The 19,686-nt window shown below is 50.3% G+C and overlaps 7 protein-coding genes across 7 annotated transcripts; 2 read left to right on the top strand and 5 right to left on the bottom strand.

Moving 5' to 3' along the window:
- Nucleotides 1-1,138: 1,138 nt before the first annotated feature.
- On the top strand, nt 1,139-4,481 carry PMZ80_011176 (uncharacterized protein; the record flags this gene model as incomplete). Its single annotated transcript, XM_064879564.1, has 2 exons — nt 1,139-1,151; nt 1,489-4,481. 2 exons carry the CDS (start codon nt 1,139-1,141, stop codon nt 4,479-4,481), a joined length of 3,006 nt encoding a protein of 1,001 aa, XP_064724668.1.
- Nucleotides 4,482-6,582: 2,101 nt separating this feature from the next.
- PMZ80_011175 (uncharacterized protein) lies at nt 6,583-9,315 on the bottom strand (the record flags this gene model as incomplete). Its single annotated transcript, XM_064879563.1, has 1 exon — nt 6,583-9,315. The coding sequence occupies one exon, from the start codon at nt 9,313-9,315 to the stop codon at nt 6,583-6,585; it is 2,733 nt and encodes a 910-aa protein (XP_064724667.1).
- Nucleotides 9,316-11,609: 2,294 nt separating this feature from the next.
- Nucleotides 11,610-12,270, top strand: PMZ80_011174 (uncharacterized protein; the record flags this gene model as incomplete). Its single annotated transcript, XM_064879562.1, has 2 exons — nt 11,610-12,066; nt 12,200-12,270. The coding sequence occupies 2 exons, from the start codon at nt 11,610-11,612 to the stop codon at nt 12,268-12,270; spliced, it is 528 nt and encodes a 175-aa protein (XP_064724666.1).
- A 45-nt stretch (nt 12,271-12,315) lies between these two features.
- On the bottom strand, nt 12,316-12,972 carry PMZ80_011173 (uncharacterized protein; the record flags this gene model as incomplete). Its single annotated transcript, XM_064879561.1, has 2 exons — nt 12,316-12,752; nt 12,810-12,972. 2 exons carry the CDS (start codon nt 12,970-12,972, stop codon nt 12,316-12,318), a joined length of 600 nt encoding a protein of 199 aa, XP_064724665.1.
- A 349-nt stretch (nt 12,973-13,321) lies between these two features.
- On the bottom strand, nt 13,322-14,404 carry PMZ80_011172 (uncharacterized protein; the record flags this gene model as incomplete). Its single annotated transcript, XM_064879560.1, has 1 exon — nt 13,322-14,404. One exon carries the CDS (start codon nt 14,402-14,404, stop codon nt 13,322-13,324), a length of 1,083 nt encoding a protein of 360 aa, XP_064724664.1.
- Nucleotides 14,405-14,858: 454 nt separating this feature from the next.
- Nucleotides 14,859-15,826, bottom strand: PMZ80_011171 (uncharacterized protein; the record flags this gene model as incomplete). Its single annotated transcript, XM_064879559.1, has 2 exons — nt 14,859-15,367; nt 15,415-15,826. The coding sequence occupies 2 exons, from the start codon at nt 15,824-15,826 to the stop codon at nt 14,859-14,861; spliced, it is 921 nt and encodes a 306-aa protein (XP_064724663.1).
- Nucleotides 15,827-17,050: 1,224 nt separating this feature from the next.
- On the bottom strand, nt 17,051-18,177 carry ZRC1_2 (Zinc resistance conferring protein; the record flags this gene model as incomplete). The annotated part of the gene is made up of 2 exons (XM_064879558.1): nt 17,051-18,115; nt 18,169-18,177. The coding sequence occupies 2 exons, from the start codon at nt 18,175-18,177 to the stop codon at nt 17,051-17,053; spliced, it is 1,074 nt and encodes a 357-aa protein (XP_064724662.1).
- Between the last annotated feature and the right edge of the window lie 1,509 nt (nt 18,178-19,686).

Below are 19,686 nucleotides of genomic sequence, written 5' to 3'. Positions count from 1 at the left end.
GGCAGTGCGCGTAGTTCCAACTTTGTAAGCGCAGCAAGAGGCATCTTGTTCCTTAACCAAACAATCTCTTTTCTTGTTGTCACAAATTGGTTTCCCAACTGTAGGACAAGTATCTTTGGAGCCGCAACGACCGCCGCGCTCAGTCACGAGCGGGTTATTTGTCCTTAACGTGGCACGACAGTCCCTTTTTGAACCACTATCACAGCAGCCGTCTTGATTTCCACCGAGACTCTTCGCACACTCTAACGTATTAAGTTGGGTTTTTTCCTGCTGGACATCGAGTCTGCCGTCTCTGTAGCTGGTGTGATTACCACAATCATCCTTATCACCGAGAGGCTGCTGCAAGGAAGAAGATAGAGCATGATTCTGAGGATGCAACGTCGAAGGCCGAGGTTGTGCAGGTCGTTCCTGCTTGCAGCAAGGCTCGAGATGCCTCGCGAGGAGCTCCTTGCAGATACATCCAAACCTTGCGAGGACTGTGCCGTAGCGCTCACGTACGCTACGGGAATGTGTAAGACATGCTTCATGTTTGCGCTTGCGGCTTTGACGAGGTGACGGAGAAGGCGCGTGCTCTGCGGAAATATTTGCGGCGATAGTGGTTGGATAGGACGGGTCAGGTCTATCGCAGGAGGCTTCTTCGTAACTGTCGGCACTCCTTGCTCGAGTTTCGGTATTGTTGCATTGGAGATCACACTGCTGAAGTGCAATCTGTTCGAGGCAGCGGTCTGTTTGATTGAAGCGTCAGAATCAAATCATTAGTGAAGGTTGGAGGATTGCCGTACCGTCACAGCAATGCAACGCTGCTACATCCGGGTGAGAGGTAGCGTGAGCGGGATTACAAGTCCTGCAAGCGGGAAGAGCCGCTCGATCAGATGCCATACCTGAAGGTAGTAGAAATGCTGGGCAAGTAATTAGATGAATCGTTTGGAAGTTGATTGAGAGCAGAAGACGATGATGACGGTGGGGGGGAGGTTATGACGTTTAAATTTAGGCAAAAGCTTTGTAACACGTGACCGTGTCCATTTTGTCCAAAGAAAAGTAAAAATCGAACGGGAGGGTGCGTTTGACGCCGAAAAATGCCAAGTCTATGGGCGACTGCAAGCATCGGCAGTGGGAGGCACATGATCGACGCGATATTATGCCGAAGAAAGGTAAGTCTATCCCTCCCTCTTCACCGGATCATCGCTCAGAAAACCTATGGTAAATCTTCTCCCATTACATAGATGCAAGTTGATACAACCTCACTCACCACATAACACTGTCACGCTTCAAAATGATTGGATCCCACTGCAAGATCTAGTGCTGACTCTCAGATTCGAACCACAACGTTCCTGATATCCAATCTTCATTGTCCCTCGTGTATAATAAACATCGAAGATGCTCTCTCCAAACTTTGCCCAAGGCCATCTTTGATCTACCCTTCTGCTTTCTCCTAGTCGGTCCCTGTTCGCCACCGTCCATCGCTGCTCGAATCAGCTATATCTACAGCGCTCGACGAAGCCGGGTTTGAGATATACAATGTCATTCGAGATACAACAGCCAACATTGGTCCAAGCGGTGACTCCCAAATTGAGAGGAGTTTGCAAGAGCAGGATGGTTGGCTCGAACAAGTCGTAGAGAGATGGAGAATGCGCAGCAAGCCGGACTCTGAAGTGGAAAAGAGGAAGAGAGACACACATCTTGGTCGCTGTGATATTTGCCGTGCGGAGACAAGTGAGAAAGCTGATCATTCTCTAAAAGATGCAGAAAGATTGGCCAAGTTCAACGCGGTGGTGGCTAGGTGCGTTGTGTCTGCAGGTGCGGTGAACGAACCTGTCGTGGTCATCGACTCTCTGCCCTCATCGAAGCTTACGAAAGTGACTGTTTCCATTGTTAGAATGACCTGCGGCACCTGTGTCGGCAAGATTTCAGAAGCCCTCGAAGCAAAGCCGTGGTCACGGTCTGTCAACGTCAGCCTCCTCACAAACAGTGCGGTTGTCACGGTCGTGGGCGGAGAGCACCTGGCAGACATCGTCCAGACCATACAAGACGGCGGATATGAGGCAACACTCGAACGCGTTGATGAAGCTAATCCTCTGCGGGAGACTTGGTCTGAACGATTAAGTGACACATTACGAGCATCATATGCCGTGGGTGGAATGACCTGCAGCACCTGCATTGGGAACATTACCGAAGCACTTCAGAAGCATGGGTGGGTAAAGCGTGTCGATATTAATCTCATTTCAAACAGTGCTACGGTACTGTTTGAGGGTAGGGATAATCTGCAAGCAATCGCGGACACTATTGAGGATGTTGGGTACAACGCCACGCTGAATGACATGATTGAATTGGAGCGGGCCCAACATCAAGTCAAGGGGAGAAGAGTCATCGCAATACGCGTTACTGGAATGTTTTGCGACCATTGCCCTTCTCGAATCCACAACTCTCTGGAAGAATTTGGCCAGAGACTAACCATCGAAAAACCATTGAGCATAGCCGACCCGATTGTGAAGGTCAGCTACTTACCCGACGCACCAGAATTCACCATTAGACGTATCCTTGCGTCCATCTCGACAGTGGGCCCTACCTTGGAAACGTCCATCTACCAGTCTCCCACCCTGGAAGAGCGTTCGCGGATGATACACGTTCGCGAGCAGCGACGTCTTTGGCTTCGAACCGCTTTCTCAGTCACGGTTGCCATTCCAACCTTTATCATTGCTATTGCATTCGGAAGCCTTGCTCCATCTCAAAATCGAGTACGTCAATTTCTGATGCATCCAGTGTGGTCTGGTCAAGTTAAGAGAGTGGATTGGGCACTTTTGTTCATGGCTACAGCTACACCAGTCTACTTGTTTGCCGCGGACATCTTCCATCGCCGTGCACTGAAGGAGATTCAAGCAATGTGGAGGCGCAGGAGCCCGACGCCAGTCCTTCAAAGGTTCTACCGTTTCGGGAGCATGAATATGCTAATGTCCTTGAGTACATCAATTGCGTACATCTCATCTGTCGTGGGACTAGTCATGGCGGCGATGCGTTCATCATATATGGCGTCAGAGAACAGCGGCTCGGCTTATTTTGACTCGGTTGTTTTCCTAACGATGTTTATTCTTCTGGGAAAGTCGATCGAAGCATACAGTAGATCTAAGACAGGTGATGCTGTTACAATGTTGGGGAAGCTCCGTCCATCAGAAGCTATCCTAGTTGATCCATATTCGGGCGGCAGCCGGTTGCACAATTTTTATCACGAGCAACGGACCAGGTATGTCGCCGTGGACGTACTAGAGTTTGGCGACATCGTTAAAGTATCCCATGGTGGCTCCCCACCTTGTGATGGAGTTATCCTAGAAGGTGAATCGAAGTTTGACGAGTCCAGTCTTACAGGAGAGTCTAAGCTTGTGCGAAAGTCAGTTAGCGACGAAATATGCTCCGGCAGTATCAACAAAGACCCCGCAGTATCTATTAGAATCTCCAGCATTTCTGGAGAGACGATGTTAGACCAGATCATGCAGGTCGTCCGGGAAGGGCAAACACGACGTGCACCGGTCGAAAGGCTGGCCGATCTCCTTACTAGCTATTTCGTCCCTGCGGTCACATTGTGCGCTATTTCCATTTGGATCATTTGGCTCAGTCTCGGCCTTTCTGTGGCGCTTCCGCGGGATTATCTAGGTGTTGGTATAGGGGGTTGGCTTCTTTGGTCGCTGCAATTTGCGATTGCTGTCTTCGTCATCGCCTGTCCTTGTGGGATCGCTCTTGCCGCTCCGACGGCTCTCTTCGTGGGTGGTGGGCTGGCCGCCCGGAATGGGATCCTCGTCAAGGGAGGAGGGGAAGCATTTCAAGAAGCCAGGGGACTGGATCGTATCGTCTTTGACAAGACCGGCACGTTGACACGGGGTGGCGAGCCTGTGATCACAGACTATGAATTTGTGTCTCATGAAGATGACAGCCTGGTTCGGGCTGTGGTTCAAAGGTTGGAAGAGAGCAGCAGCCATCCTATTGCGAAAGCTCTGGTCTCATTCTGTGATTCTAATGAGATGAGAGAAGTAGAGGCGAGAGATACCGAAGAGATCGCGGGGGAAGGCATGAGAGGCGCTTTCACAACCAAGTCTATGAGAAAAGAGCACGTGCTGGTCCTTGTTGGTGACGAGAGTCTAATGGCTGACTACAACGTCCATATTCCGGTCCACATCGTTCAAACTATTAATACCTGGAAAGCTCAAGGGAAACCGATCGCTTTGGTTGCGATAAACACTTCTCCGCGCGATATAAGCCTTTGCGAACCGGGCCAAAATGTGTCTCCAGCATGGAAAATGGTGATGATCTGCGCTGTTTCAGACCCACCTCGACCAGAAGCTTTTGCAATAGTTGACGCGCTGGAGCGGAGAGGCATGGATGTCTGGATGATGTCTGGAGATAATCCAACGACAGCTACTGCCGTGGGCGACACGGTTGGAATGCCAAGGGGAAAATATCATTGCAGGAGTGCTACCTGGACAGAAAGTTGAGAAGATTCAATACCTCCAGAAGTCTCAGCAGAAAAGCAAGTCCCGCAATGCTTTTGGGATAACTCGCAAACATGCACAGAGAGCAACAATCGCCATGGTAGGAGATGGTATAAATGGCGCTCCTGCCTTGAGTATAGCGGACGTAGGCATTGCAATTGGCTCTGGTTCGGACATCGCCATCGCGTCAGCTGACTTTATTCTTGTTTCGTCCCACTTGGACTCCCTTCTAACACTTATCGATCTCAGCCGTGCGGTTTTCAGGAGAATTAAGTTCAACTTCGGATGGGCCTTGGTCTACAACCTTGTCGCTTTACCCGTGGCCGCGGGAGTCTTGTATTCGATAAAGAATGTCGATGGTCATGTCAGGCTTGACCCGGTATGGGCAAGTTTGGCTATGGCATTGAGCAGTGTCAGCGTCGTCTGTAGCAGTCTGCTTTTGCGAAGTGGGTTACCTGGAGTCGGGTTCAGGCAGGAGGCTCTGCGGCGGAACTAAGGTTGTGAGCAGTCCACTGTTTGCCATTATATATCTCCTTTGCGCTCTTTCTCTTCCCATATACCCATTAGCCTTACCAAGTCGCTCGTATTGCCCTGTAATATCTGCATCCTCCCGGTATAGATCCTCCGAGCGACGTCTTCCAAAGATCCGTCATCGACCACGACTTCGAATTCCTCACCCATGGCTTGCTCTAATACACATTCAAGGTCTTCTGCATCACGAATCTTATTTTGCGCGAACAAGATCGAGATTGCGCCAGCGAGCCATGCACGCTTGTCCTGTCCCAGGATAGATGATGAGGTGCCCCACGGATTCTATATAGCAATACTGAGCGCAGGCCAAAGGTGGAGGTGCAGAGCAATGGGGTTGTCGACTTGTGCCGGTACTTCATTATCGTTTAGTTTAACCGTGTCTACCGGAGGTATGGGACCACTGCCTGTATTCATTACGTCCGTGCCGCTGGTAATGGTGGCGTTCGTCGCTGAGAATGAGAGTAGATGAACATAGCAAACTTGAGCCACAAAATTCCATGGGAAACCACAAGTGCTTGGCGCAGCCACTATTTCTCCTCCACACGTACAATTTTGGACAATTAGCGTCTCCACATACCCCGTAATTTAGGAGGGCGTACCACCAAAATCTACTGCGACACGAGAGTGCATTTGCACATTGATAATAGTATGCTATCGCTACATTCAGGTGTTGATATGCCCATTTGCACGCTAACCGTGGTGTCAATATCGACAGTACAGTGGTATATAAGGCCTGCGCCGGCCCCCATCCACCACGTCGTCCTCTGGCCTAACCTGGAGGCCGTTGTCCTTGTGATAAGCTGCCCAGCAGTGCTTGTAGAGGTTGACGGCGAACGTATTCCTTTGGTTGACTACCTTTCCAACCACAATGCTTGCGCGTTGCACGACGTCCAGGTATATCAGGTTCCTCTTGCAGCACTTGTAGTAGCCCGTCAACCCTCGACGTTGATTTGGAGGACTGCGCTTCCAGATAAGGTATGCGTTGACACAACGGCCAACCTACTACCATCCTCACAGATGAACTATCCCTGCAGTTGGATCACCCCAGGACGAAAATAAAGCTGCGTGTTTCAACGCCGGAAAAAAGGGGGTACCAAACAGGCGACTGCGTCCACCGGAGACGCCCAAGGGGAACAAGCAACAACAGCCGTAGAAGACACCCATCAAGGAGACAGTTTACCACGGTTGGGCATTTGCACATTGAGCGCAATTTTTAACATATGCCGTCATGCACTTTCCTTTTCTAAGGTCCTCATTTTTGGACTTGGCGAAGCAGGTTACTCGCAATGTACAATCTAAACTTCAATCCATCTTTAAAGAATATCTGCTCATGCGCGACATTTTGTCCGGCACTTTGAGAATTGAAATCATCTGGGTTTCTCCACAAAAGAAAATGTAAATGCGATGCGAATAAAGAGAACGAGTATGGCCAAGCCCCCTTGTTGCTGTCCGGTTAGGGCAGTGAGCGGCTGTTTGTGAACTAACTGACCACCAGACAAGCATGAGTCCTCAAGCTCAGGAACGTTAAACCATACCTTTTATCCCATGTGGAATAGTCAAGACGGGAGCAATCTCAGTTGAGGACCCCTCCGAATCCCCGCTTCGCCTTCGGCATTGTCAACGCGGTAATGATGACAGGCATGACACTGACGACCTCACCAAGGCCTGCGTACGTTGGTGGAATCCGAACCTTGACAAATGCACCTCCTGCAAGTAATATCGCAAGCACATTATAGATGGCTGACCAAATGAAGTTGAAAATGATCCGCCGGAAAGCCGCCTTCGAAACATCGAGTAAGTTGACCACCCCATCAAGGTTGCGAAGCAGGATAACGTCAGCGGTGGCACGTGTCACATCCGACGAGGACTCGATTTGAACACCGACATTGGCTTGAGCGACAGCGACGGCATCGTTCGTCCCATCACCGCAGAACAAGGTAATCTTACCACTGTCCATCAATCGACGGATGTATTCCTGCTTCTCTGCGGGGGTTCTTTCAGCTGCAACATTCTCAATGGAAATATTGAGGTCTCTGGCGACAGTGCGAACGGCTTGAGTCGCGTCGCCGCTGACGATGTGTACCGCGATCTGACGTCGGTTAAGCTCTTGAACCACACTGGCCGCTCCCACCCTTAGTACAGCCTTGAGACCAAACATGGCAACCAATTCATCGTTGATAGTGACGCAGAGCATGGTCAGTCCTCGAGCTGCGAAATTGATGACTTTAGGTTGCTGATCAATTTGGAGCCATTTGGCATTGCCAGCTCGAATGATCCTCCCTTGCCATTCCGCTTGAACTCCACAGCCCGGGATGGTGGTAAGCTCCTTCACTTCGACAAAAGGCGTACCATGGGTCTTCAATGATGCTGCCACTGCTTGGGACACTGGATGCTTGTTGCCGCTGGCCATGCACATGACCAAGCTACGAACATTTTCTTGGTCGGCTTGATCTGTGGGCAGAATCACTTCCTGTACGAGTTCGAGCTCTGGCTGGGTCAAAGTGCCTGTTTTGTCAAAGACCACATCCGTGACCTTGAACCCGCGTTCGATGACATCGGCAGTCTTGATGATCACACCTCCCCGAGCAGCGACGCCACCGGCAACCACAAGCACCATCGGAACTGCCAGACCCAGCGCACATGGACAAGAGACAGCTAAGACAGCTATACAGTATCCTATAGCAGTCCCAATGGCGCCACCGGCTGACTGGTTTCGAACCTTCAACCCTACCACGATCCATACGATAAAAACAATCAAAGCTGCTGTACACACCACGGGTATGAAGTACCCAGCCACCTTATCAGCTAAGTCCTGGATACGAGGCTTCAAGCTCTGGGCTTTTTCGACGAGGTTGGCAATATCGGTGATGGTATTCTTCCCAGGCAACCGAGCCACTCGAGCTGTCAGTGTCCCGTCGCCATTGACGGTCCCGGAGACGACTGAATTGCCAGCGCATTTGAATACTGGTACGCTCTCGCCGGTGAGCATTGATTCGTCCACCTCGCTGGTACCGTTCAGTACGTCGGCGTCAGTCACGATCTGAGAGTGGGGTTGAATGAGGATCACATCGCCAAACTGAAGCAACCGTGCATCAATCTTGCGAGATTCACCTGTCGGCTGATCGATCAATGTGGCTGTCGACGCTTGCAAAGATCGCAGAGAAACCGCTTTGACGGCACGTTTACGTGCCCAGGCCGCCAAAAGCCTTCCGAAAAGAATCAGCGAAATGAGCAAGGTACTTGTCTCGAAAAACGGACTCGTCTCCAGATCGACACCAGCGAAGACAAGACCAAATGCCACGACTGAATAGCCATAGGCAGCGGTGATGCTGATGACCACAAGCATGTCCATTTCCACAACTTTGTTGTATACCAAAGATGAAATGGCAGGCTTGTAGAATTCTGGGACTGCGATCGCCTGAACCATCGTTGCCAGGACTAGCCCAATGATCAAAATGCTATGTTCAGGTATGCCATCAATCTCACCCCACTCAAGCGCGACGACGGGAATAGTGAACATGAATGACAGTGTCGTCATGATGGACACCCGGATGAGCTTGCGTATTCCCGCATCAAGATAGCTGTCGCCACGGGGAGGTGCAAGCTGGGCGTCGATGGTCGCCATGATGTCCCTGGCTCCGATGATGCAAGGGTCATAGCTGATCTCATATACTGTCTTGGCAAGCTTCTCACACCCTACAACGCCTCCGGGAGTATTGTTCTGAAGCTTCCCTGCTTCTGCCTCACTCATGACCACATCCAGGGCCTGCGTATCAGACGAGAAGGGCGTCAATTTGTATCCTGTCGCTCGTTGAGCGCGACGAATCACATCCTCGCCATTTACGACTTTGGTGTCGATGTCAAATTCCGCTGTCCCGTTCACAAAAACAACATTGACGCCGCCGACGCCTTCAACAGAGCTCAGAGCTCGGGTTAAGTTGTTCGCGCAACCTGAGCAATCCATGCCCGCCACGTTGAGAAGGACGTGTAAAGGTCCAGCAGCCTTTTCAAGGTCAAGTGACCTGGTTCCCTTGCTCTCACGTACGATGTCTAAGGAGCTCCCACGACTGTCGCAACATTTGATATGTTCATGGTGAGCTAAGTTCTCTGCGGCTGATTGTGCACGAAGACGCTTCAGAGCAGCTTTGTGCTCTCTGAGATTGAGATGATGCTTGGTAGGAAAGCTAGGTGCATCATCCGATCGAGCTCCGAGCTGGGAGGAACAATTCGGCTGAACGCCTGCCGACTTGAGGATGCTGCGACAAATGCATCGCGCTGTCTCGAGGTAAGTGGTGTATCTGTCCATTGCAGCTCTCAAGTGGTCATTGCAGGGTGCATCGAGATGTTTGCCATCTGCGTCGTGGGCATGAAGATGTTGGTTCTGGCCATGATCCGATTTTTCGGCCTGAAGATCTGGTATACTGCAACATTTGGCATGTTCATGGGATGCCTCGTGCGAAGGCGCGAGTGCACACCCATTGTGAGCAAGTTGCTTCTCCGCCTCTGCAGCACAGACAATAGAACACTCGATAGCGGCGGCAGTCTTGATGCAACTCACTGTGACTGGGCGTCAACACAGTCCAACTTGAACACAAACGAGATATCTCACCGTCACAAACGTCGTCGACACTACATCGATCCGGGGATAAGGTATCAACACTTCGCTTTTCGTTCGCGACCGATGCCGCAGTTTGGGACGAAGGGCTGCCACAGCAACCGTCGTGGCAAACAGCATCACTGCCTATAGCCTGACTTTCAGTCATTATTATGTTGTTGGTGTTCAAAGGCTCAGACGAAGCCATCATGAGTTCCGACGGTAGGTTGTTGCAGATCAAAAGAGTCCTCATCCTTCCTTGCCGTCGGTTTGAAGTCCATAGGTCCAGCCAGTCAGCTCAGCTTGGTGTTCATTCAAAAACGGTAGGTCAAAGCGAAGAACACGTAACCTTGGGCTTGGCGAATCCAGTGACCGATCATCTCACGTCCTGATTCCTGCACCGCCTAGTGACTCGTTCACACTGATACTTTTAGCACAAACAAGGATTCGCTCCGCTTGGAGAACATTACTACTATTCGCACACGTCTCTTGGGCTAGCGCGATAACGGGAAGCTGAACCTCAGTCGCTGAAAAGAGAGTTCGCTGCCCCATTCCGATATTTCCAACATCCAACATGATCGATTTCTTTCACCGGAGTGCACATCTCGGTCCTGTGTTCAAATGTTCACAAAAGATTACGCGCATTACTTTAGCCAACAAAATCGACATCCTTGGCCTCTCCCATGCTCCGATCCAACTCCGACTCGTTGCCCATTGAGACCACCGCGGTGCCAAGTTCTAGAAACCGAAACACATCCTTCAGAACGATACAATTACCATAAGTAAACACAGTCATTTCAACGCTTTCGTGGGTCTGACGTATTTGGCCGGGTGCAAAGTTTTAGGCTAATGGGGCACATCGTGGCCATCAGCGTCCACCATCGTTTGGAGAATCAGAGGTGGCACACATGGCCAAAGCGTGCGACACCGTCGCCGCACTTGCTTACGGCAGTGTCTGGACCCATTCGCGTTGCTGCAGACTCACAGCCTAATTTTTCGCCGTTTTCCCACACCGCGCGTTTCCGCAAAGCTGCAAAGCGCAACAGTTAGGGGTCGCGTTGAATTTCCAGGGTTTCAGAGATTTCCGGCACAGCTGTCGTTTTCTACCACATTCCAGCACAACAACTGTCTATGATGCAGACGGCGGTTGTCGCGCCTCCGACCAAATTCTCATATCTTTGTTCCTCGTTCGGTCAACAACACCACTGAGACCAGATTCCGCTATGTCCATTAACAAATTGACCAAGTCGCAACGCTTGCTTATAATCATTTCGATTTCATTCTCGTTCTTCCTCGCTGAGATTGCTGGTATGGCCAGGTGCAACCTGTAACAACACCATTTGACTTTCGCTAACATTTATGTCTTCTAATTCAGTGGGGTTCTACACACGAGCACTTGTCCTGGTGGCAGACGCTTTCCATTACGTGCGTGCCGGTATATCGACAGCTGGATGGGGACGTTTAACTAATCATTGTTCAGTTAACCGACCTCGTCGGATACGTTGTAGCGTTTGTCGCGTTCAAGGTGCGGACGATTCACGGCTTGTTCCCATAACTTCTGACGTTGAGTATCAGGTGTCAGAGCGTGGGGATGCTCCCAAGGTGCTGCCATTCGGATGGCAGCGAGCCACACTCCTGGGGGCCTTCTTCAACGGCGTGTTCTTACTTGGTCTTGGCGTGAGCATTCTGCTCCAGTCCATCGAGCGGTTCGTGTCTATTGAACGTGCGTATCAAGAGCTTTTACAAGTCTCGATCAGGTATACTGACTTCGATACACAGGCGTTCAGAAACCCCAGCTTGTCTTGATCATCGGTTGCGTCGGTCTAGCGCTCAATATCTTCAGTGCCACTATTCTTCACGAACACTCGCACGATGAGGGGACAAAGGCGTCTTCTGTAGATTTTCGAGGTCGCGTTCCAAGCATGAGCCAACATCGAGCCCACCGACACGAGAGATCATCAGACCAACAACATAAGAGCCAGAATAGCGGGCACGATCTCGGCATTATGGGTGTCCTGCTCCACATCATGGGCGATGCCGCCAACAATATCGGCGTGATCATCGCTGCGGCTGTTATCTGGAAAACGTCATACGCAGCGCGATTCTACGCCGATCCCGCCGTCAGTATGGGCATCGCTGCAATGATCATACTTTCGTCTTTACCGCTGATGAAGAGATCAGGCAGCATTTTAATGCAAAGCACGCCGGGCGGAGTCGACCCTGACGACGTCAAACACGATCTCGAAACACTTCCTGGCGTCCTTGCCATTCATGACCTTCACATATGGCTCCTTAATCAAGAAAAGGCTGTGGCTTCTGCCCATGTCATGGTCAACAACGAAACTGTGAAGTCGATTGACGACTTCATGCAGCTTGCTAACACCGTCAATGAGTGTTTCCATGCGTATGGCATTCACTCAGCGACGTTACAGCCGGAGATGGTTTCGATCGGGCCTGCCCAATGTACCCTTTCCGCAGGCGAGAACATCGACAACGTAGACGATAACCTTCACAAACGCGCTGTGACGGGCCCCACGTGCCGTGTCGGATGTCGCACGACCGTCTGCGAAGGATCAACATGCTGCGACTGAAGGAGTGAAGGGATTGGGTATTGAACAAGCGGACTTCATCTTGCTTTTCCCGACACAAGCATGGTTTGGTGGATGAGATATATTGGGTGCGGAAATGTCTGGACTTTAAGCGCAGGCTCTGCTAATGATAACGCCCTTGTCCTCGCTGTTCGTAACGGTCGTGCTCCTCTCTCTCATAACCCCCATGACCTTGCTGAGGATAACCCCCATGACCTTGCTGAGGATAACCTCCGTGACCTCGCTCGGAGTAGTCTCCATGTGCCGGTTGAGAATAAGCCTCATGGCCGCGTGCATTATGCTCACCATATTCCCTAGGCGGATAGCCTTGCTGAGCATAAGCTCCATGAGGCTGCTGGTTATAGCCTTCGTAGCCCTGTTGGCTCATGTACTGCCCATATCCAGTGTTACCGCCGTATCTGCTGTCGTTGCCGTGTGGCCCTTCAGTTCGACTGCCATGACTGTCATTCATCGGGCGCTCATAGCCTCCGACCCGTTGACCATATCTAGTTTGTTGGGAGTTCCCACCATGAGCGGCACTCTCATCGTATGAGCTTGAGCCTGATTGTATGTGATCAGCTAATAATTTCGATCAGTGATATTAGATCGGCATCTTACCATGCTGTCCCTGTTGGAATTGTTGTTTCTGTTGAGAGCCTGACATGACACCTGAAAGCTTGTTCAGCAGATTACCTGCACCGCCTTGATTGCTACTCTGTTCTTGTCCTTGGCCCTGCGAACCAAGTTGATTGATCACCTTGTTGACAAGCCCAGAAGCCATTGTGAAGGAACGAGGCGTAAGCTGAAAGTAAGAGAAGCCAAGTGTGTTAGTTTTGCTTTGGGCACAATATAAATGAATGAAATGACTGAATCCTTCTGACTGAAGCAAGGGTCAACGTGGCCATGTCAACTAGACCGCTCCCCTAGGAGTACCCCGCAGCATACATGCAGCACCTTCCCACCCGATCTGCGGCCGCTCTTACCGGTGGGTTACGAGACAAGGTTTTAGTGCATAACCAATGGTAAAGATGATTGGGCTCGACATATTCGGCATTGAACTCACACAGCCTGTCCGCTTTGAACGTGATCAGTGCTCATCGGATGCGGGAACCGACGTAACATAACAACTGTCAAAGTAGCTTCTTCGCTATCAGAATCATGCCGCACAAAGCTGCAGTAACGATGCCCAAGATGGCAATGAAAAAGTGATATGTGTCACTGTTCATGCCAGGAATAGCCACATTCATGCTGAAGATACTGACAATGCCATAGATGGCAATGGTTGTACTTGTGACGAATGTGAGTCTCGTGAACAAGCCAAGGGCACGGTTGCTTCCTGCAAGGGTAGTGACATTTATTTGTGCCAGATAGCATGCGTGTGCCCGCGAGAGAACCAGTTCCGTGTAACTTAGATTAGAAATCATGGTGAATGTTTGATCACGTAGACCAATCCAGTATAAATGATTCTCTCGACCGATGGCGCTGAACCGTTCTGGAGACGGCTTCGCTAGCGTCTGGAAAATATGTACCTTGTTGCACAGCAGGCGCAGAACTTCTTGTGAACGCTTGCGGCAAGCGCTGATCTGCAACGTTGTGTTGCACAGATCACGGCCGTCGCGTGCGCTGAAGAGTGAGTCTTCGATTGCTTCGGCCTCGAGTTTCACGGCCTGCACTAATGGCTTGAAGCGGTGAGTTGTTTCACTTAAAGGATCAAGACAAACTATCTGCGGACCCTCAAACATCGAAGACAGACGGCACTGCATCACAGTGCGCCAATGTTTGGTGGAAGAAGACCCTGAGAAGTGCACATTCAAGACGCCAGAGTTGAATATCAGAAGATGTATATGGACAGGCGTAGTGTCTGAGGTTTTGTCCGGACAGTATTGGAGGCTGGTAATGCTGTAGTAGTGCGAGAAGAAACTAATCTTCTCGTGCATTCCAGGACTGGAGATGTCATGTTTGGTCAATGGATGTAGGTTGAATGCTCGAGTCAATGCGTCGATATCGTCGATATCTGGTTCAGCAACATCGAGCCACCAGCTTGCAAAATCCGCCCAGACAAACTCGCTCAGCGAGCTTATAGAACCGTGGAACTCCTTTACATTTCCAACTGCAAGATCTTGTTGGTTTTTCAATGACAATAGATACAGCTGATCCTTCAGCACATCAAGTTCGCCTGTATGGATGATAGCCTTCTCTGGCGACAGAGCCATTGTGATATGTACAAGATGATCGCACGATTATGTGCTGACGTGACCGTAATTTTGGATTTGGAGTCAACTTCGAGTTGTGTTTTGAGGGCCGTATCAGGTTCCATCAAAAACTTTATAGTAACACGATGAATTTTAGCCTCGAAACACCCGTATTCATGACATCGCCAAATTATGCAATTTCCTGCTTTGACCTATTGACTATCTATACATTACCCCACCACCCTGGTAAATCCACACCCGTGTAAAACCACACCAAATCTTTAGCGCACCCTCTTTAGCTATCAGCTATTATTCAACCACACAGATATCGCATCACCATGAATAAAGATCAAGCCTACGACGCTGCCCTCAGAGGCCTTTTGCAGATGCCGTTGGCTGGAAATCTTGTCTGTTTGTGCAGGTCACGAAGTGCTCTTCTTTCGTCTCACCCTGGGCGTCCCGAAGCTGAAATTGCTCACACTATCACACGCGTCTTCTGATGATCCAATGCCTTGTCTGGGCCGTCTACTAGCTCGACACCAATCTGATCATCTATCCTTCGATGAAGATGGTGAGATGGTGTAGCAGGCATTCCTTCCGTTCTGAAGTTGTTGTCATTCAATCTTTCGTGGAGGCCTTCGACATCATCTGTGTCATATTGTGTCGCACCCCATGATCTCACTGGATAAGCTCTACCCTTTTCCCATGTGTGGGACAGTGGTGGAAAATACTGTCGGTATGATCCCCAGGCACAGAGAATACCAAGCGCAGAACCCAGATATACATCAATCGGGTGGTGTCGGGCGTCAACAAGTCGTGACCCCGCGATCATTGCTGCACTGAGGGTGGGGATTATAACGGCTACTGTACGCCAGATTTCACCTCTTTGGTCGAGGACATGCAGCTTGGCAGCAAGATAGAGTGAGAGATAGAAAAGGCCAGCGAATGCGGCCGAGGCGTGACCGGAGGGGAAAGAACGGAAGCCTACACGCGTCAAAGTATCATCAAAACGTTTGTTCTGGGCAACTAACCATCTTGTAGAATGTAAGGGTCCTCCTGCGTACAGTTCGCCCGTGAGAGAAGGCCAAAATTTGGCCCTGGAGAATCACCAGCTTCGAGGACAGTCCGCGAAAGCTGGCAGCGGTACAACAAATCTGGTCGCGGCTTCCCTATCAGGTTCTTGAGAGATCCAGTAATCACAAAAGCTGATCCTTGGGCTAAGAATAGTCCCAGAATACCGCAGTTCAATTGCCATAGACGATCATGCCATGAAATTTGATCTTCGCGGGCGTTGCGTCTTTGCGAGTAGTTGAAATTACCATCAATAGCCAAGGTGTAGAGGAAAATGATAGCCGCAGGACACAGAGAGGAGTACACCACTGCCATCGACATAGGTACTTTTTCGGGATCTGCCTTTGGGTTTTGGAGCGCTATATCGTTCATAGAGAAGTGCTGCGCATATGGTGTGATGATCCTGTCAAGAAAAGCGTAGAGTATTGCAAGGGTACTACGGATAAGCATATTAGTAATATTCGATGGGAAGCATCTTAGAGGGTCCTGTACGTTATCAATGCATAATCAAAGGCATAGCTGTTCATCGTTAGAAAGTATCGAAGAAAAAGCATTCTAGAGTCTGATCGTACGATAAGATAAGCCTGACTTTTCGCTTCTGCACCAATGAAGCGAGAGATGTCCAATTTCGCATGGCGGTCTCGACGATAAATGCTTTAAAGGCTCAGTAACGATGCGCGAGTGAGCGATGAACAACACAGCTGTAAATGACAGAAGGTCTCATTGAGTGGCGAGTCTGGTGCTCTTAATATCTATGTTTCCTCGTCAACAATTCCTGAGCGATCTAGGGGCACGCGAGCGCACGTTACCAGGGCACAAGCCAATATTGGCCAAGCCAGGCCACGTATTCTTGAGCGGCTCAGTACTCCTGACTTGGGACATCAAGCGCTGTGACACTGAGCTCGACGGGTCCTATAATTTGGTCCTTGTTTCAAACAATGCATATTACGAAAACCTTTTCGTCTATGGTGCAATGAGCGACACAAATTACCGTCTGACAAGCTGAGGCTTTGAGTGGCTGCACTAATCAAAGCATTGCACAGGCTCGAGCTGGCATGTGGCTTCACCGACCCGCCCCGAAGCCCTTTCCAAAGTTAGGAGGTACGATTTGTTTTGAGCCCTGTAAATGTTGCAATGTCCTAAGCAGGACCCAAATTTTTAGGAAGCAGCTGGAGGGGTTGCCAATGCCAGCCGCCTAACCTTGATCAACCACTAGGCCAGACCCAATCACCAAACTCTGATTTCGCAGTACTGAAACTGAGCAGAAGAAATTGGTTAGCATATTCAGCATTGACAGTCGCTCTACTGTTGAATGTGCACTGGATCCGATGATAGGACAAAAGGTGGTGTAGAGCGGTTAATGTACGTAGATGGTTTTGGTCCAGCTCTGCTCCGGATCTTAAGGTCTAGGAGCACACATCACTATCTCACACAGCCTCAAGGCAAACGCTAGATACAATTTGTGACAGCGGTGGTCGCTGTTTCAGATCATACGTCTTTTAAGTGCTCTATCGCGCTTCAGTGAACTTCCGACAACTTCGCTACTCGATGGAAGCGTCAGTCTGGCGGGCCAATGCGAAGACTTTGTCCTTTTCATTAATTGCCGTCTGGATAGCTTGCGAAAAATTCGGGCTGGATGGTCACATCTCTGATCCCGTAAGCAGCAAGACACTCACGGATTACCCGAGCTAGCTGCGTGTATTGTTGATGGCTCCCTTCCACGGTCTTGTAGTCGACCGTGATGTGGACTGTCGCAATCAGGGTCGTGTCGCTTAATTGCCATACATGCAACTCATGGCAACCTGCCACTCCGGGGACTTTAGCAATATCCTCTTTTATCTCGTCTATATTGAGGCCATCCGGAACAGCTTGTAAAAGAATTCGAGAGGCGGCTGTACACAGTGGTATTGCTGAATGGAGGATGATACCTGTGATGAGAATGGAAATCGCAGGATCCGCATAGAATTTCCACTTGAACTCCGTCAACCAGATGAATAGAGCCGAAGCAATGACCCCAATATTGCCGACCGCATCACCAAGGACATGGACAAACACGCCTGTCATATTTAGATCTTGGGCTCTATCATTCCTCGCTCTATCTCTTTCATTCTTGCTATGGGCGTGGTCGCCATGTCTTTGCGTCGAATCGAGTCCATCCTCAGGATTGGGCGTCGGCGAGTGGTTAGCTAGCAATGGGCTTGTCTCGGTCTCCCGCCTGCGAGCGGTCCTTGAACTGCCGTCCATGGCTCGCGATTGCGCTGCAGCTATCACATCCGCACGAAACGCCGTTGGATGCACCGATATCTGAGAGAGACTTGCTGCTCGCCGAGATTTGCGGGCCTGTTGCCGTGGTACTTGTGCATTCGTGCTTTGGGATATCGCTCTTTGCACTGGAAGGGGCTCGGTCCCGTCATCATTGCATGTGAGCTGGCTGTTGTCGATGTCCAAGTCCTGCGAATCAGCCTTTTCGTGTTCATGCAAAAGAAGCATGCCAGCGAGGTTAGAGACGAGTCCGCAGCAGCCCACGACGAGTATCAATTTCGGATTCGACACATTTTGCGGCTCAACGAATCGCTGTATAGCCTCAAGGAATATCGACATGCACAGTGCGACGAGGAAGACACCGTTCACAAGTGCACCCAGGGTCTCAGCGCGTTGCCACTAGCAAACATCAGCCTGGGTGATCACAGCTTTCACGGTCACGGCAAAGTGACATACCCCATAAGTGTAAACGCGTGACGACTTGCGGTTCGTTGCGACGCGAATCGCCCAGAGACCAACCACCAAGGACAGTATGTCATTGAACTAAGAGACAGATAAGAATGACTTCGTAGAGGGGAGCAGACCTGCGGACCATGTGGAATGCATCGGCCACGAGCGCAAGTGAGTGTACGCTGAAGCCTGAGAACATTGGTCAGCTGCATGAATACAACATTGCTTTGGGGAGCACTCGCCTACGATCAGCTCAACGAGAAAGAAGAGGATGTCAATGATGAGAAGGAAAGCTAGCTTCGCTGTTTTCGATAGATGCATTTGGATCGACTCTATCGACGATAGACGCAGAGACCGAAGCTACAATATCTTGCAAAAGATGAAGACTTATGGCCTCCTCTGATCTAGCCAGCAACACGTTAACTATCTTGCTGTCATAGGCATTGATGGATGAAGAAATAGCCTAGCTCCTGTTATGCTGCACAGACATCCTTGCCAAGGGGTTTCAGATGGTTACAGAGTGTATTACGATAACTTACGCACTCTGACCATGAGCTGTAAAATAAGTAACTGTGGAGATGCAACAGCGCACTTGCCGTTTTAGGTCGAGGTCGTTTCATCTTCGTCAACCATCGCCCAAAACGCCGCTGAACGTTGTGGACCCCCCTCAGCAGCGTGGCTGCGGTAAAGCTATGGCTGCAAACGAGCAGCGGGGGGGCACAGCTGGAGGTTGATCTAAGTCGCGCTACCACGTAGTTGTCACACCGCGTACTTGTCGCTCAACGAATCATGGTGTTGCATTATTATAATGCGCGGGCAGTGGCTCGAGGGTGTTGGCGTTAAATTTTACCATCTAATTGGCATTAGGTTTAGCCGCGGCAGTGTCGTAGAAAGTTTGTAAGCCTCACCTCAATGTAGATAGGATGACCACCACTCCGCATGCCCATTCGACAGATGTCTTGTCTTGCGATCGTCAACTTCAGAGCGGAGTTCCGCTATTGGTTGAGCATAGTTTCCTCCATGCGATTGACATGAATTGTCGAGAGATGAATAGCGCCAAGAGCTACGTACGTGTTACACGCCAGCCTATGGCGGCTAGGCAAACCAAACAAACATGGCCGCCGAACGGCTGCTACGACTTATGAATCAATTGGGAAGGGGTTCGAGCTGAAGCATGCCTAATTTGGTATGAGGCGTCTGCTGCATCTGCCTTTGGTCGATTCAATAAAAGTCATTCGTTCGACTGGGCCATCAGATCAACCAACAGACAACATGCCGACCAACTGACCCCATCGAGGAAAAGAAGCTCGCTCTCAGCAGTACTGACCGAAAATCCTTCGTACATTGTACAGTTTTATTGTCCTGCGCCACGACGAACTTCAGCGGCGTGGTGTTCACAAGGCTTTGCATTGAAGTGCTTGAGAATGCTGAGCTCATGAGCCCTCTCCAGCAATCACGTCGCAGGTACAACGCCGGCGTATTATTGCTGGCTGATTTGGCACGTCCCCTTTATGCGGCCT

The sequence above is a fragment of the Knufia obscura genome (assembly GCF_036327395.1).
Source record: "Knufia obscura strain CCFEE 5817 isolate CBS 148926 chromosome Unknown scaffold_28, whole genome shotgun sequence".
Classification (NCBI taxonomy): Eukaryota; Fungi; Ascomycota; class Eurotiomycetes; order Chaetothyriales; family Trichomeriaceae; genus Knufia; species Knufia obscura.
The sequence above is the reverse complement of the archived record's forward strand: the minus strand, read 5'-3'. Positions and strand labels throughout refer to the sequence as shown.